The sequence below is a fragment of the Hemiscyllium ocellatum genome, chromosome 22 (genome assembly GCF_020745735.1).
Source record: "Hemiscyllium ocellatum isolate sHemOce1 chromosome 22, sHemOce1.pat.X.cur, whole genome shotgun sequence".
Lineage (NCBI taxonomy): Eukaryota > Metazoa > Chordata > Chondrichthyes > Orectolobiformes > Hemiscylliidae > Hemiscyllium > Hemiscyllium ocellatum.
In genome coordinates this window covers 49,275,031-49,292,452 of record NC_083422.1, presented here as the reverse complement: position 1 = coordinate 49,292,452, position 17,422 = coordinate 49,275,031, and the positions used below count along the sequence as shown (strand labels likewise).

The 17,422-nt window shown below is 41.2% G+C and overlaps 1 protein-coding gene across 2 annotated transcripts in view; it reads right to left on the bottom strand.

Annotated features, from left to right (window-relative positions):
• The window catches only part of armh3 (armadillo like helical domain containing 3), a 153,622-nt gene that overhangs the window by 90,957 nt on the left and 45,243 nt on the right, over nt 1–17,422 (bottom strand). For both annotated transcript variants that reach the window (XM_060842198.1, XM_060842199.1), the window contains exons 13-15: nt 9,480–9,555; nt 7,263–7,359; nt 2,534–2,635 (exon numbers count right to left, since the gene is read on the bottom strand). In XM_060842198.1, coding sequence (XP_060698181.1) covers nt 2,534–2,635; nt 7,263–7,359; nt 9,480–9,555 — 275 coding nt within the window. The remainder of the gene's footprint in view (nt 1–2,533; nt 2,636–7,262; nt 7,360–9,479; nt 9,556–17,422) is intronic.

Below are 17,422 nucleotides of genomic sequence, written 5' to 3'. Positions count from 1 at the left end.
TTAGCAACTTTATTCTTTACATTCAACAGAGAATATTAAAACCAACAAACATTTATAACTCCTTTCTCTTAAACCTATCTTTTATCTCCCACTCTATAATACTAGTCCAACAAAAAATCCAGATTAAGATCTAAAAAGAAAAATCACGTTTCAAAACCAGTCAGCTTTGCCGATTCTCCTTCTAAATTTTCCACGGTAGATTCTGACCAGGTCAGTTTTGATGTTCTGCTATACAATCTTCTTATAGACAGATAACTTTCAGAGGGCCCTTCAGCTAGCAGTCTACATTTGCTGATTTTTGGTAGTTCAAAATGTCCAGTTTCATTCCCCAGAACATCAAGGTTGTTTCATTGATTTTAATATTATCAAAATACTAAATTCAAATTTGATTGGATTTTGGTATCTTGGGGCATAATTGAAACTGATTGTCTGAATCTGAATTTGTTTTTGTTTCATGGCAACCCGGCTGCTGCTGCTTGTTTCAACCAAGTGTTACATTGTTACTTTGTTCAGCACTCTGTGCTTTGTCAGTCCTTGCTAGCTTATCAACTCTCAAAGGTACAGTACACCTCTACACCATCATAACACTATAAACACAAATGAGAGAAGACTTGCACCAAATCATCTCAAAATGCTTTACAGTCAATGAACTATTGATAATCGCCACTGTACTAAGAAATTGCAGAGTGACACCAACAGTGCGGGTTTATTTCCTGTACCAGCTGACATTACCATGAAGGTCCTACCTTCTCAACCATGCCCTTGCCAAGGCTTGATAACACTCAGGTTAAACGCTCCACCAGGTTATCTCTCTGTAATAGGAAAGAAGCCCAGTGGTGCTCTGGACAAGTTAGTCCAATGGTCAAGTTATGCCACAACAAGCTCCCACAAAAAGCAAGTTGGACAGACCAGGTTTAAGGGATTAATTTGGACATTGGGTCTACACTCTAAGCTAATCAGTTAAAATTTACAAGATCTTTTTCCTTCACCTGAAGGGGCACACTGAGCCCCAGTTTGAAGTCCCTTAAATCTAAATGTTGGCACCTCTTACAGAGCAGCAATCCTGCAGCACTGCATTGGCAATGACTTACTTAAATGTTGCATGAAGCCACCATCTTCTGACTGAGGGGAAAACAATACCACAACTGAGTCCAGCTGACACTTTAATAGGCAATGATGGTTAGGGGCTGTATGGCAGATATTGCCTGAGGAATAAGTAACCTAGTGCATAAATCAGTGTATTCAGCACAGGGGAAGTGTGCAGGTTAGAAATTAATTTTTTTTAAAAAATCAAAAATCTCTTTACATTTGCTTACAAGAGGTGTGACTGCCATTGTTTGAGATCAGTCACTGAAGTGGAGGATTTCACAGTGGCATTTACAATACATGTCACTTGAAAGGACGTGCACAGAACTGGCTGCACTCCAGCAGTATGAAAGCACAAACCATAACAACAAAAGAGGACTGAGTCACCAGCACAGGATCGCTATTGTCCTTTACAGAATTTAGAATAATATGGCACTGCAACCAACTCGCCCTTGCCCTTTCACAATACTGGATATGCATTGACAGCTCACTAGGAGATAATAACAAAAGCTCATTTATATTTGAGAACAAACTGGCAATGGCAAAGTGTTAAACCCACAGGCTTTATTCTAGAACAAGAGGACACTCAAACCGAGGCAATTGCAAGCATTAAGAGAGAATTAGATAAACACTTAGAGAAGAAAAATATCAAAAGATGGCAGGGAAAAGACTTAGTGGGGAGCTGACCTTGACAAAAGAATGGAATAGCCTCCCTCCTGTGTTGCAATTTCGATATGCATTCCAGGAATCAGCAATCCCAATATACCATACAAAGCCATGAAAAGCAATATAACTGTTTAAAATGCAGCAAAACAATTGCTACAAAGCTGCACTGACTCAAAAAAAAGGAGCAGGAATAAGGCCACTTAGCCCATCAAACCTGCTTCACTATTCAATAAGATCATGGCTTATTTTCTATTTCCATTTTCCTACTGCACTCAAACTTTTAAAAAAATTCCCTTTGTGCACATCTAGTGCAGCGTAGATAATTCCAAACATTCATAAATTTTAAAGATACGAGTTAGATGTCAGCTGGAATACTTTGTACAGTTCTGGACACAATACTAAAGAAAGTGTGAACAAGTAAAGAAAAGGTTTACAAGCATTGCTCCAAAAACTTGAGTTATGAAAACAGATGGGAGAAGTTGGAAATGCTTTCCTTGAGAAGGAGATGGTGTAAAGACCTGCCATTTTATTTTTCTGTATTTTTGATTGTGGACTGAAATGGAAAAAGGCATACAGTCTGCAATGCCTCTGTATTATCCATTCACGAGACCTGACCATTGTTGTTAAAGTCTCCATGTACTATCCATCCTCAAGCGTCCCCACAGTACATTGCCAGAGTTTGAATGGTGGAATACAATAACGGGTTTCCATTGTTCCTGACAGATAATAGTACTAAATATGATTCATATCCTTTCATTTAAATGTAATTTGCTTTCCTTACCTTTTGTATCCTGCATGACAATGGAACAATACTTGAGGAAAGTGATGAGGAGGTTACTGGTTTGCAGGTTTGGATCCAGTGACAGTTCTGAAGAATTCATTACTACAATGGAAAGAGATAAGAGGAATTAAATGAGATAATTCCTAATAGATGAGCTAAGACCAGAGACCCCAGTCCATACCAATTTAAATGATCACAGTCAAGATGGTATTTTATGCTACTACTAGACTTAGTTACACAAAAATATATGGAATAAGCATGCAAATAGGCCATTCAAGCCAACCAGTCCATGCTGGCACTTACACTCCACTCAACTTCATCTAAGAGAAAGTGAGGACTGCAGATGCTGGAGATCAGGGTTGACAGTATTGGAAAAGCACAACGGGTCAGGCCGCATCCAAGAAGGAGAATCGAGTTTTGAGCATAAGCTCTTCATCAAGAATGAGCCTTACCAACTTCATCTAACGCCATCAGCATAACTCTTCTGCTTCATAAGCTTCTCCTTAACTACATCAACACTATTCACCTCAACCGCTTCCTGGAATGGTGAGTTCCACAATCTCACCACTCCTTGGAAGGAAGTTTCTTCTGGGTTCCATGTTTGTGGAGGGAACAAGTCCCAGTTTTGATCTAGCTTCCTCTTGACAGGAACACACAGAGCAGACTCTTACCATTTTTTTGGCTAAACACAAGTCATGTCAAGATTGTTCCTGTGATTCTCACCACTAGGCACAGCAAGTTTTCTTGCTGTATTTTATCAAATGGGTCAGTTTAATTGACACTTAAGTCCTCGCAGCAAGAATCACACCCTACCCTGGAGCAACCCACCAAACAGTGCACTTAACAAGCACCACCATCCTGGAGCTGCCCTGCATGGTATTTGATATTTTCCCTGGAAATAGCAAACAGGAGGAAATTGTCACTGTGTTTTGTGGGCATGATCCTGAAGTTCCTGCTGGATGAGGTGATGCAGAGGCAGGACTCCTTCCTACAAGACTGCAGTGGAGGCTGCTACACCAGGCCATACCAGCCTGGTCCAATACTGACATATGCATCTCTGCCATCTAGAGAAACGCCCAGCACCGTATGGAGGAGATCACTATCGTTCTCCAACCCACAAGCATAAGTACCACCATAACTTCTCCAATACGTCACACTCTTTTTCTGCTAATGCACCCACTTTCCACAAAGGCTGATGCTCTACCGCTAAGCATGAAACATCTTCTCCACTCACCCTCACCTCCCCCAAACTGCAAAACCACTCAAAGCATGCCCTCTGCTCAGTCTACTCACTCACTTTGCAAACCACTCCCCTGCACCAAAAGTATTAATGATAACACTCACTTTCACCTTCTACCTGGATTATGAAATGCAACCTAGAAGATGGATGACAGGTTTGGCAGACTCAGAATTGTAGCAGCAGCGGAAACCATTCAGTCCATCACGTCTGCACCAGCTCTCCAAATGAACAACTCACCTCATGTCATTCCCTCTAACCCTGCACATTCTGTTTATCAGATAAAAGCCAACTTCCTGTTAACAATTATTATTTCTTTATTCATTCATGGTACTTTAGTGTTTGTGGATTGGCCAAGATTTATTTCTCATCCCTAAATGCCCTGGAGAAGATGGTGTTGAGCTGGCTTTCTCACTAATTGCAAGATGTAGGTACATTCACAAAGCTGGATTATGAAATCCAGGCAGGGAGGGAGTTGCAAGATTGCAGGACTTAGTGACAGTGAAAAAATAGTGTTTATAATTCCAAGTCAGATATTATGCAGCTTAGGGGGGGAACTTGCAAGTAGTGGCGTTCCTACTTAACCTCTGCTCTTGTCTTTCTAGATCATGGTTGTGGATTTGAAAAGTGCTGACAAAGGAGCCTTGACGAGTTGCTGCAATGCATCTTGCAGATGGTGCACATTGTGCAGTAGTGGTAAAGGGGTGACTGTCAAAAGTGGTGGATGGAATGTCAATCAAGTGAGATGCTCTGTTCTGGATGGCGTCAAGCTATGAGAATGTTGTTGGAACTGCAGGCAAGTGGGGGCACACTTTTAACACGTGCTTGCAGATAGTAACAGATTCTGAAGACTCAGATAGTAAATTACTTTTTGTGAAAGATAAATGTATGTCCTTACAACGGAAGAACAATGCAACAGAAACCTTAGTTTCTAACCTTCTCTTGTAGCCACAGTATTTATACGGCTAGCCCACCATATAATATGCTCAATAGTAATACCAGGATATTCATAAGGGGTGATTCAATAATCTTAATATCATGGAATGTCATTGGGCAACGACTGGATTCTCTCTTGGAGATGGTCATTGTGTGTCATGAATGTGACTTTTTAAAACCAAATGGGCAGCACAGTGACTCAGTGGTTAGCAGTGTTGCTTCACAGTGCTAGGGACCCAGGTCAATTCCAGCCTTGGGTGGATAATCAAACACACTGTTAGAAAAGCAGGTTTTAAGGAGCATCTTCAAGAGGGAGATAGAGGTGGACGCATTGAGGGAAGGAATTCCAGTGCGTGGCTCCCAATGTAGAGATAGGAAAAGGCCAAAATGAGTGTGATGCCACAGAGGGCACAGCACAGTGACTCAGTGGTTAGCAATGCTGCCACACAGTGCCGGGGACCCAGGTTCAATTCTAGATTTGGATGACTGTCTGTTTGGAGTTTGCATATTCTCCAAAGTCTGCATGGATTTCCACTGAGGGGTCCGGTTTCCTCCCACAGTCCAAAGATGTGCAGGTTAAGGTGGACTGGCCATGCTAAATTGCCCCGTAGTGTTAAAGGATATATAGGCTAAGTGGGTTAAACTGTGGTAAAAGGGACAGGGTGAGGTGCTCTTTGGAGGATTGTTGCAGATTCAATGGGCTAAATGGCATCTATTTGCAGGTGCTCTGTGATTCTATGAATATTGACCAATTCTTGCCATACGTGGACCAGATTGCTTCAGTATTTGAAGAACTACGATTGGTGCTAAACCTCATACAATTATCATCTCCAGCTTGTAATGGAGGGAAGGTCATTGATGAAGCAGTTGGGGATGGTTGGGATGAATACTCTATCCTGAGGAACTCCTGCAGTGATATCTTGGAGGCAATTGACCTCCAACAATGACAACCATACATCTTTGTGCTCGGCATGTCTTCAACCAGGTTGGATTTGTCCTTTTTTTTGTGTACAAGACATAGTTGGGCAATTTTCTACATTGCCAGTAGATGCCAACATTGTAACTGTACTGGATTAGTTTCACTGGAACCTCAATTAGTTCTGGAAGACAGGTCATCAGTGCTATTGCTGGACTGATGTCAGGGTCCATAGCCTTGGCAGTATCAGTGCCTTTAACCATTTTTTGACATCCAACCAAGTGAATCAGCTGCCAATACTGGACTTGCTCTAGCCTGCTCATTCAGATAGATCATGGTTCAATGACACTTTCTGGAATGATTCCTAAAATTCTTAATATCATTGTGTTCAAAACTCTATCGACTTCAGTCATAAATAACTCAATAGATAATCTGGAGATTTACTAAACTAGCACTGCAGCATGAGGGCCATGACTGCATAAAAACTTGTATTATTTTCCTTTTATTACTTGTGTCGGACATAACTAGACAATGTTTGGATGAAAACTTGGCCTATCCTGTACAGTATTTCCTTTAATACTTCTAAATCTTTACACCACTGATAAGCGGTTTCAGGAGAAGTCATTATGTGTACCATGGCCTCTGTCCTGTTCAACTGTGTGGTGGAATCAGTACTCAATACAAGATGGCAGCTCCCAGTCTGTATCAGGAAATAAAGCTAGGGCCCAACATCTTGTTAAAACGATTTGGGACTTCTGTACCTTTTGCTCAGGTGGATCACTGTCAATCCCAGGGTTTTAGTTAATTACATGGCATCTGGTTGGCAGTGCTTATACTGACAATTTGGAATCTCAGAGTCATACAGCACAGAAACAGACTCTTTGGCTCAATCACTCCATGCCAAACATAATTCCCAAACTAAATTAGTCCCACCTGCCTGCTCCTGGATCATATCCCTCCAAATCTTTCCTATTCATCCAAATGCCTTTTAAATATTGTAATGGTACCCACATCCACCACTTTCTCAGGAAGTTCATTCCACACTGAACCAACCTCTGTGTAAAAAAATTTGCCTCATGTCTTTCTTAAATCTCTCTGCTCTCACCTTAGAAATGTGCCCCCTAATCTTGAAATTCCCCATCTTCAGGAAAAGACAACTACCATCAACTCTATCTATATCTCTCATTATTCTATTAGCTTCTATCAGGTCACCTCTCAGCCTCCTAAGCTCCAGTGAAAAACATCCCAGCCAATCTAGCCTTTCTTTACAACTCAAGTCTTCCATATCCAGCAACATCCTGGTAAATCTCTTCTGAACCCTCACCAGCCTGATAATATCCTCCCTATACTGGGCACCCAGAACTGGACACAGTGGGAGTTGAGCCCAGTCTTCTTCAGTATCCAGTCAACCCTCACTGTAAAGTGCATTCAAGAATATTGTGCTCAGGATTGGCCCCATCAAATCCTTGCACTCACTAACTGACCCCAGCACAATAGCACTGCTTGGGCTTACACCTAAAGAACACACACACAATAAGGTGCGTTAGGTGCCCAGAGCTGGGGTTGGAGTCAACCACTTCAGGAAAGGAGGAGGAGTACAGTTGACTGAACAGGAGGCAAATGAGTTCAGGAAGACTTACCATCTGATGTAGGAGATATGTTTCCCAAAGGCGTGGTTGGAGTTGTAGGCAGTGTTGGTGTTGTTGGAATACTAACCAATCCCATCTCTGGGTGGCTCTGAGATTAATGAAACATTGCAGTTAGAGTCTTTACAAACACATTCAAGAATCTATAAATTAACATTTTTTTTAAAAAATGGTCATTTTCAAATGGGTTGCTTTTGATTGTTGGTATTTATTCTAGCAGAGTTGCATGGAAGTTGAGGACATCTCTCTTTAGCTGTGGGCCTATACGTTTGATCCACCACTTTCAGCCTCTGTGCTTATGAATGGTGACAATATTAATATTCAACGCTAATATCTTTTCTTTCCCTGATGGGCAAATAAATATACAGGCAGTAGAAATGAAATTAGAAAATTGTCTCAATGAATTTCTAAAATTTGATGTTCCCATTAGCATTAGTACTGGAGCTGGTGTTATTTTTCCCTTCACCCTGAGGAAGTTCCAATGTCTTGCTAGCAAGGGCACACAGCTGGATGATTCAAATTGTGAGTTCATCATGTGAAGAAATCACAGAGCTGCATCCCATAACTATCTGATTCAGTCAGAGACTTACACCCGCATCCCTTCACTGAGTAGGTGAAATCATGACACGGACCCATGTCCTATCATCATGTGGAAACAACTCTCTGTTGATAGCTATCTTGATGTGGTGGAGAGGTTTATGCTCTCCAATGATCCCTTGAATTATTTTGCAGGAGGTAACAAACAAGATGTGGTCCACAAGTCCTCCAGGGCATAAAGAGATTGTTCATCTCACCAACTGTGAAGGCAGAGAAAATTGCAGTAGCAAGATGACCCCAGTCACCATGGCTTGACATGCCATTGACATCTAACTGACAACACTTCAAGAATGGGTAACATCACTGCTTACGCTAAGATCATAAGGTTAAACAAAGCCAAGTGTAGGCTTAGTCATAGTGTTCAACAGCACAGAAAAATGCCCTGCAGCCCATCAAGTCTGCATTGGTCAAAACAGCCACCTAACTATTGTACCAGGGTCCATCTGCAAATTCCTGTGGTGCTAAAGAATAAGTGAGCCTGAGAATTTCTAGTAAAGCAATTGCAGAGAGATAAGAGAATCATACAGATTGTCCACTCCTGCATTGGACAGATCCAAGGCCCATTTCCATGTAGTCGAATTGCATTGTCGCCAACTTTCTTCTCAACACAATAAAACACAAGAGGAGGTGTTACAATAGGGTCAAACAGATAGGTTTTCAGGGATGCCTGAAAGATGTTTCCAGAAGGACTTCCGATATTTGGAGCTTGACAGCCTAAGGACGGCAGTGAAGGATGTGGGGCAAGAAGCCAGAATGGTAAGTGTATTAGGATCTCAGAGGGTTACTGAGATTAAGAGATAAAGAAGAGTGAGGGTACAAATACATGGGTAAAAATGTTTAAATGAAGGCATTGGCCAAACCTACAGCCAATAAGGTTAACAAGTACTGGGTGATGAAATGAACAGTGAGAGAGAGTTAAGAGACAGACAACAGAGTTTCACACATGTGTTGAGGTTTATGAAATGTGGATGATGGGAGGCTCCGTGAGCCCAGGCTATCCTCTAATACCTTATCCAGATTATTTGTTTATATACACGAGACCACTGAGTGAGTGCAGCAGGTTATTCAGCTGTGAAGGTGGGAATCGGGCAATTCTGATCTTCACTGACCATATAGATATAATATTCAATGCTTGACTGGGACTTTAAATCTGTGCACCTTCATCACTCCTATTGTGAAGGAACTGGCTCAGACTGTAATGGTATTTTCACAGATGCCCAGTATTTCTTCCAGTGTCTATTCCTCTTCTGTGTCAAGCAGCTCTTCCACCAGATAATTTCACAATCTACTGAGGGCCTATAACAGTTTACAAAAGCTATTTTAAAATGTTGAGGCATCAAGGAGGAGGTGTGCAGTGTCTTTCGGATAGCAATCAAGCACAGGAGCCTTGGATGAATTCATTTACTATTTCTTAGCCATAGGCCAGTGGGTCCTATCAAAGCATCACTGCTACCATCCTGACGAAAGCCTACTTTTTCAGCGCAGGAGTGGAGGCCAACAGGACATTTAAGTCAGTGTAGCTCCATAGAGTAACATCAACTCCACTGGCAAAGCTGCCTCACTGTTCTATAAAGGGGGTGTCAGGTGGGTATGGAGCAAGGTTAGCACACTCACCTGCGCTAATACTGTAATGAAGTTTCTGTTTAAATGAACAGCTTCGTACAGTGCCAGCAGGATAGCTTCATTGGTCCTAGATTAGAAGAAACGCATAATCAACAGTTAATCAAAGATTATTCAAAAGTTACTACTTCATTTACATAGAGCATTTGATGTAGTAATACATGTCAAAGGGGGGGGGGGGAGAGAAGAGACACAGAGAGATAGAGAAACAAAAATAGAAGAGGTTTAGGGAGAGAATTCCAGAGCTTAGGGCCCAGGCAGCTGAAGACATGGCTCCAAATAGTGCAGCAATGATAATTGAGAGATTCACAAGAATCCAGAATTGAGTCTTCCAAGGCTTCAAAGAGCTGCAGGAAATTAGAAAAAAAACCATGGGGCTATTCCTCACTCTTATATTTTATCAAAATCCTTTCCCAAACCCGGCTTAAATAATATTCCATTTTGTAATTCTTTTACTATTTTCAATCCAAATATACTTTGGCTTCTCGATGTTAAATTTCATTTTTGATTCCTCTGCCCAAATGGTTCTGGCCTCAAGTTTTTTTTAGTACATCCTACTTTCCCATAGAACATAGCGCCAACTCAACATGACATTCTCAGTCAACAGACAAATCAACCAATCATGCAATGCATGAGATCCTGTTGTACCTTAAAATGGCAGCCACATTTGTTAACATGAAAATTTTAATTACTTCAATCATTTAAGATGAAGCAAAGTATTCCACTAATGCAATGTTTTTCTATTTTTGATCTACAAGTTTAAGATATTTTATTTTCAATATCTTTAAGATCATCATTTATTAATATAGTGAATAGGACAAAGCCCCAGAGGGACAGTTGGCTTGTGTCACTACTCTCCAATGCAATAAGCATCAATCACAACTTAGTTATCCTATTACTTTGAGGATTTATTAACTAATGTACAATATCTGCTTTTTCTCCTTCCAAAAGATTCTTAGCCTCAAGTCTCTTGTGAACGACCTTAGTAATTCCAATAATTCTTTCGAAATACTGCACAACTGTTTTACAGAGAGATTACAGAATTGCCTGAGGACCCTGTGAACACATAAATTCCAAAAGCACCATTCAGCTTACTCAGTCCTTCATCCAAGCGCAATCACATTAATTGTGGTTCACTCCAAAGCCAAGATCTTGACTTTCCGATTGCTACAGCACCCAGATTACCTTCATTCCACTGTGGGTAACTGGGTATCCAAGTGTCAAGATGATAAACAATGAAATTTTCTCTTGAAATCCCTATGCCTCTCTTAGATTAGATTACTTACACTGTGGAAACAGGCCCTTCGGCCCAACAAGTCCACACCGACCCGCCGAAGCGCAACCCACCCATACCCCTACATATACCCCTTACCTAACACTAGGGGCAATTTAGCATGGCCAATTCACCTGACCCGCACATCTTTGGACTGTGGGAGGAAACCGGAGCACCCGGAGGAAACCCATGCAGACACGGGGGGAATGTGCAAACTCCACACAGTCAGTCGCCTGAGGCGGGAATTGAACCCAGGTCCCTGGCGCTGTGAGGCAGCAGTGCTAACCACTGTGCCACCGTGCCGCCCACAGCCAGATGACCAATAACTGGTCAAAGAGAGATGCTTAAAGAAATGCCTTTTATGAGTTTCTCGGTTTTAACATGCCCCTTAAAACTTACCTTTTGAATGAGCTTTCAAACATCTGTTCTAAATTCTCTGTGTTTCTGTGATAAATTTTGTTTTATAATGTTTGTGAAATACATGAAATTCCTCATTGTATCTTGTGGGTGCCACGCAAAGACTAAACTGTTGTGTGAATCAAAAGACCTAAAATCATATCTTATCCTACAGTGAAGAAGTAGGCCATTTAGTCCACATTGACTCTCAAAAGAACATCCCACCCAGACCCACCCCCCCCATTATCCTATAACCCTGCATTTCCTACAGCTAATTTACCTAACCTGCATATCTTTAAACTGTGAGAGGAAACCCACGTAGCTACAAGGAGACCGTGCAAACTCCAGACAGTCACCTGAAGCTGGAATTGAAGCCAGGTCCCTGGCCCTGTGAGGCAGCAGTGCTAACCACTGAACCTGTAATATGTCTACGGCCTTTTTGGGAAATGTTAATTATATTCCTTTTAAATGCATCAGCTGGCCCAAAATTGACTATTTTCTAGTGATTCAATCAAATTTGTATTCCATCGTTACAATCAGTGAGGGAAAGTGATCTCTTGACTTGGGTTAAGTGTACAAAACCATGTTTTTTTTATTATTGTACTTTTTAAAATTGTGGACTGAAATGAGTAGAACTGTTTGTAAAACCAAGGATTGCTGCGTGCAAGTAATTTGATGCTTGTGAATATAGTATTGTTGAGGGTTACAGCACTGTTTGCAAATGAAATGGAGCTTTGACAGGCAACAAGAAGTTGATTGATCCATGACTAGTGATCAGTTATCGATGACAAAGGCCTTTTGGCTTGCCAAAAACTGTGTTCGGCTCTCAGATAACTGTTCAGATTGTGGAAGAACAAGACAGAAAGAAACCACCAGGTTTCTACCAGCCAGAGGTCTGCTCTACCTTCTCAGTAGTAAGCCACTTTACAACTGAAGTAAACCAATTTATCTTATCTCCATCTGCTACGGTAAACTATGACCCTTAATTAAAAAGTCAGAGAGATATTTTATAAGTGAACCAATCACTGTGTGCCTCTTGCAATCCAGTGGAAGCATCAAGACAAGGAAAGCCAAGAAGAAATCTTCTGATCAAGAAGAACCAACTTAATAGATTTTATGAACAAAGATTCAGTGATCATCCTTCCCATTTTTCCCTCTGTTTTAATTTTTATGTCTGTATTTTTCTGTCAAGCTTAAAGTATGAAAGAGGGAGTTTATAGGAGGATTAAGTTTTAGTTTTTCGTGTTATATGTCAACAGTTTATAACAATTTACCTGTAGCTTCAGTCCAATTACTTGTAACAAGTAGTAATTCTGGTAAAGCACAAAAACCTGGCTGGTTCTGTGTGTCCATTTGGGTCAAGAAGACAAATATACCGGGGAACTTTGCATACTACTCAAGTCTTTAATTTTATTCATAACTCCAGATAATGGTGCTTGATTTGCAGTGCACTTCCGCAGTGAGTCATGACACACCTGACTGAATCACAAAAATTCCAAATGCTAGCGTTCTAAAATAGAAACAAAGTACTGGAGAAACACAGCAAGTCTGGCAGTAAGTGTGCAGGTCACAGAATTAACATTTCAGGTCCGATGTAATTCTTCTTCAGAAAGGAGTTTGAAAATGGACTCTCACCACCCATTCTGCATGCTGACCCTATCCCCCATTCCTTTTATTTCTTTCTCTCTCTCTCTCTATCCCCATCCCTCTGATCAAGGCCACATAAATTATCACTTTCTAGCTGCTGTCACTTCTGAAACCAATCACATCAGACTTGAAATATAAATTTGGTTTCTCTCTCCACAGATCTGCCAGACCTGCTGCGTTTCTCCAGTATTTTTAATTTCTATTCTTAGTGAACCTTGTATTTGTTTCTTCCAATGTCCTTTGCCATTGGGAATGACAAGTCTGCTCATTTCACATTTAGCCTCTCTCTTTCACTGCCCTAGGTCTCCGATTAAGCATGTGAGGGAACAAGGCGACACATGGAGTTTAATGTGGGGAAATAAGGGGTTATTCACTTTTGTGGTAGAAAAAGACAAGCAGTATTTTTATAAACAACCACAAAACCTGTGAACATTAACATTTGAAAGGATTTCTATGCACTTATACATGAAACACAAAGTTAGCATGCAGGTACAGCAAGCAATCAGGAATACAAATTGCACAGTAGCCTCTATTGCAAGGGGATTGGAATGCAAGAATGAGGAAATCTTCTGACATTGGTGTGGAGCTTCACTGAGACCAAGAATACTGGTGCAGTTTTGGTCTCTATTTTTAAGGAAAAATACATTTGCACTTGAAGTTGCACAGTGAAGGTTCATTAGACTTATTCCTGGGGTGACAGACTGAATACATTAGGCCGACAGTGATACAGAATGAGAAAGGATCTCATTGGAGCATATGAGATTCTGAAGTTTGATGTTAGAGACAGAGAAGATTTTCCCCTAGCTGCAGAATCTAGAAAGTAGTTTTAGGATAAGGAGGATGTGTGTGAGAGTGTATAAGTGTGAGAGTTTGATCAATGACTATGGCAAATGGACCATGATCAAACTGAGTAGTACATTAAGCAACAGGTGCTGTATCATCTGCTCCTATCTTTCATGTTATTTCTTATATTCTTACATTTTCCATCAGACTTTTTCTTCAAAACAAAATTGCTGTCACTTGCATGAGGCACTAAATCTTAATCCATTTCTATAGTGTCCCTGTTTGAAGAGATCTAAGTGTTGTTCCAGCATTGTGGCCAATACTCTTTCTGCAATATGACTAAAAAAAAAATCAACTGGCTTATCTCATTAGTGTATGTGAAATCAGGTTGTGTCAAAATTGGGCGGTCTGTAACTCACTGGATCAAACCCCAAAAATTGCCTGACATGACTTCATCTTAGACTGTGAAGGTGACAGGTTCAAGTTCTAATCTGGGGATTTGAGTACATAACCTAGACAAATATTCCCAATGCAATGAAGAGGAACAGTGCAGCACAGCAGAATTATCAAAGTTTGACAGTGAGCCACTTTAGAAAATAATATGGCAGGTAATCGTTATTTTTGAGGAGCGATAGATTTAGGACAGATATTAGGGGTAGTTTCTTTACTCAGAGTAGTAGGGTCATCGAACGGCCTGCCTGCAACAGTAGTAAACCTGCCGATGTTAAGGGCATTTAAATGGGCTTTGGACATACTTATGGATAATAATGGAATGGTGTAGGTTAGATGGGCATCAGATTAATTTCACAAGTTGGCACAACACCGAGGGCCGAAGCGCTTGTACTGTGCTGTAATGTTCTATGTAATGATTATGCTCATTAAATTCCTTGAACAGCACCTTCCAAATCTATGACCTCTACCACCTGGAAGGTCAAGGCCAGCAGTTGCATGGAACAACTCCACCTGCAATTTCTCCTCTAAGTCTCACACCATACTGGCTTGGAAATATATCACTGTCTTTTCACCGCCTACCCGACAGCACTGCAGCATCCTTACACCATACAGACTTTAGAGGTTCAAGAATGCCACTCACCACCGCAACTTTCTCAACAGCAATTAAGAAGTGATAATAAAACCCACGTGAACAAATTTTTAAAAAAACAAAGCTAATCAGAGAAACAGTTTTTAAAGAACTGACATAAAAGAGGAAAGAGAGGTAAAGACTCAGAATTCATTTCATTTTCTCAAAGTCACATTTGTTAAGCATACAACTCCAGCTTTGATAGCCTGGCTGAACCTTGTAAAGTACCTCTGCATTCCATAACACCATTAGACATAGGAGTGGAAGTAAGGCCATTCGGCCCATCGAGTCCACTCCGCCATTCAATCATGGCTGATGGGCATTTCAACTCCACTTACCCGCATTCTCCCCGTAGTCCTTAATTCCTTGTGACATCAAGAATTTATCAATCTCTGCCTTGAAGACATTTCGTGTCCCAGCCTCCACTGCACTCTGCGGCAATAAATTCCACAGGCCCACCACTCTCTGGCTGAAGAAATGTCTCCACATTTCTGTTCTGAATTTACCCCCTTGAATTTTAAGGCTGTGTCCATGGGTCCTAATCTCCTCACCTAACGGAAACAATTTCCTAGTGTCCACCCTTTCCAAGCCATGTATTATCTTGTAAGTTTCTATTAGATCTCCCCTTTATCTTCTAAACTCCAATGAATACGATCCCAGGATCCTCAGCTGTTCCTTGTATGTTAGACCTACCATTCCAGGGATCATTCGTGTGAATCTCCGATGGACACGCTCCAGTGCCAGTACGTCCTTCCTGAGGTGTGGGGACCAAAACTGGACACAGTACTCCAAATGGGGCCTAATCAGAGCTTTATAAAGTCTCAGTAGCTTAACGGTGCTTTTATATTTCAACCCTCTTGAGCTAAATGACAACATTGCATTCACTTTCTTAATCACGGACTCAACCTGCATGTTTACCTTCAGAGAATCCGCAACTAGCACTCCCAGATCCTTTTGTACTTTGGCTTTACGAATTTTCTCACCGTTTAGAAAGTAGTCCATGCTTGTATTCTTTTTTCCATAGTGCAAGACCTCGCATTTGCTCACATTGAATTCCATCAGCCATTTCCTGGACCACTCTCCCAAACTGTTTAGATCCTTCTGCAGCCTCCCCACTTCCTCAGTACTACCTGCCTGTCCACCTAACTTCGTATCATCTGCAAACTTCGCTAGAATGCCCCAGTCCCTTCATCCAGATCATTAATATATAGTGTGAACAGCTGCGGCCCCAACACTGAACCCTGCGGGACACCACTTGTCACCAGCTGCCATTCCGAAAAAGGAACCTTTTATCCCAACTTCTGCCTTCTGTCAGACAGCCAATCCTCAATCCATACCAGCAGCTCACCTCGAACACCATGGGCCCTCACCTTGCTCAGCAGCCTCCCATGTGGCACTTTATCAAAGGCCTTTTGGAAGTCTAGATAGACCACATCCACTGGGTTTCCCTGGTCTAACCTACTTGTCACCTCTTCAAAGAATTCCAACAGGTTTGTCAGGCATGACCTCCCCTTACTAAATCCATGTTGACTTGTTCTAATCCGACTATGCTCTTCCAAGAATTTAGAAACCTCATCCTTAATGATGATGGATTCTAGAATTTTATCAACAACCGAGGTTAGGCTAATTGGCCTATAATTTTCCATCTTTTGTCTTGATTCACTTTGATTTGCTGTCACTCATGTTGAGTTCTGTGTAACATGGTAACTGGGGCAGAAAAGGATGAGCTTCTATTTATAAACCCCTTTCAGTTTGTAATTATTGCCTGTGCTCTCATCAAATGCTGTGAAATCGAGTCCACTGAGTGCTCAGTTTCACTGTGATCCCAGTCCTGTTAGAGCAGTTGGATTCACAGGCCTGTAATTCAGCGGAATGCTTTCCATTATTCTGAAAATGAGAATGTTAACTATTCTACAGGCCCTCTGTTGCTAATCTGGTCTGCAACTAGCTGTGGAAGAATCAAGTCACAGCTCCTCACATCTACCTTTATGGTCTTAGTGTTGAGTAATTCAGGCATACCATTGTGCCACACTATTTCTGTCATTGTCAAAAACCTTAAAGATTTTTTTAAAAAGTGCAGAACTTTCAAATGCATTTCACTTTCAGATCCAGGTTGATAGAAAGCATGGACCAGGCTTCTGTACAAGAATGACCATTTATTACAAATAAATGGACTCTTGCTAACAATTATGAACAATCAGCATGTAATTCTACAAGTTAAAACTCCATTCCCCTTGTAAAACTTCCCTGCCACACTCACAGACAGGAAATAAACAAGTGTGTTATGGACAAAATTAAACTGGGAAAGTATTTCCATGATACCAATTCACAGAATTTACTGAAATGATGGGTGTACTGATCCAAAGTTTCTCATTCTTCCTTCTCAGGATGTTTTAACTCATTTGTTAAACACAATGACTGGTTCACAGTTAAAGAAAGTCCTCTGATTTATACTTAAAAGTCACAGCTTAGAGCAAGCCTGAAGGAGAATACACTGATCTCCTTCAAGCTTGGCTTGGCTTCAGCATATACCTCCTGCCTCAAGATGATTCCAGAACAGTGTCCTAGCCTCGAGATGATTCCAGAAGGGTGTCCTAGCCTCCAGATGAAGCCAGGGCTGTCTGGAGTCAAGACTCAGCAGGGAATTGAGGCTAGGTGCCAGCATGGATTGGGTTGAAGGACTGTTATCCTGAACTTTTTATTTCTTTATTTTCTAATTTTTTTCTCCTAAGAATCTGTACCTGGGTACCTTCGTAA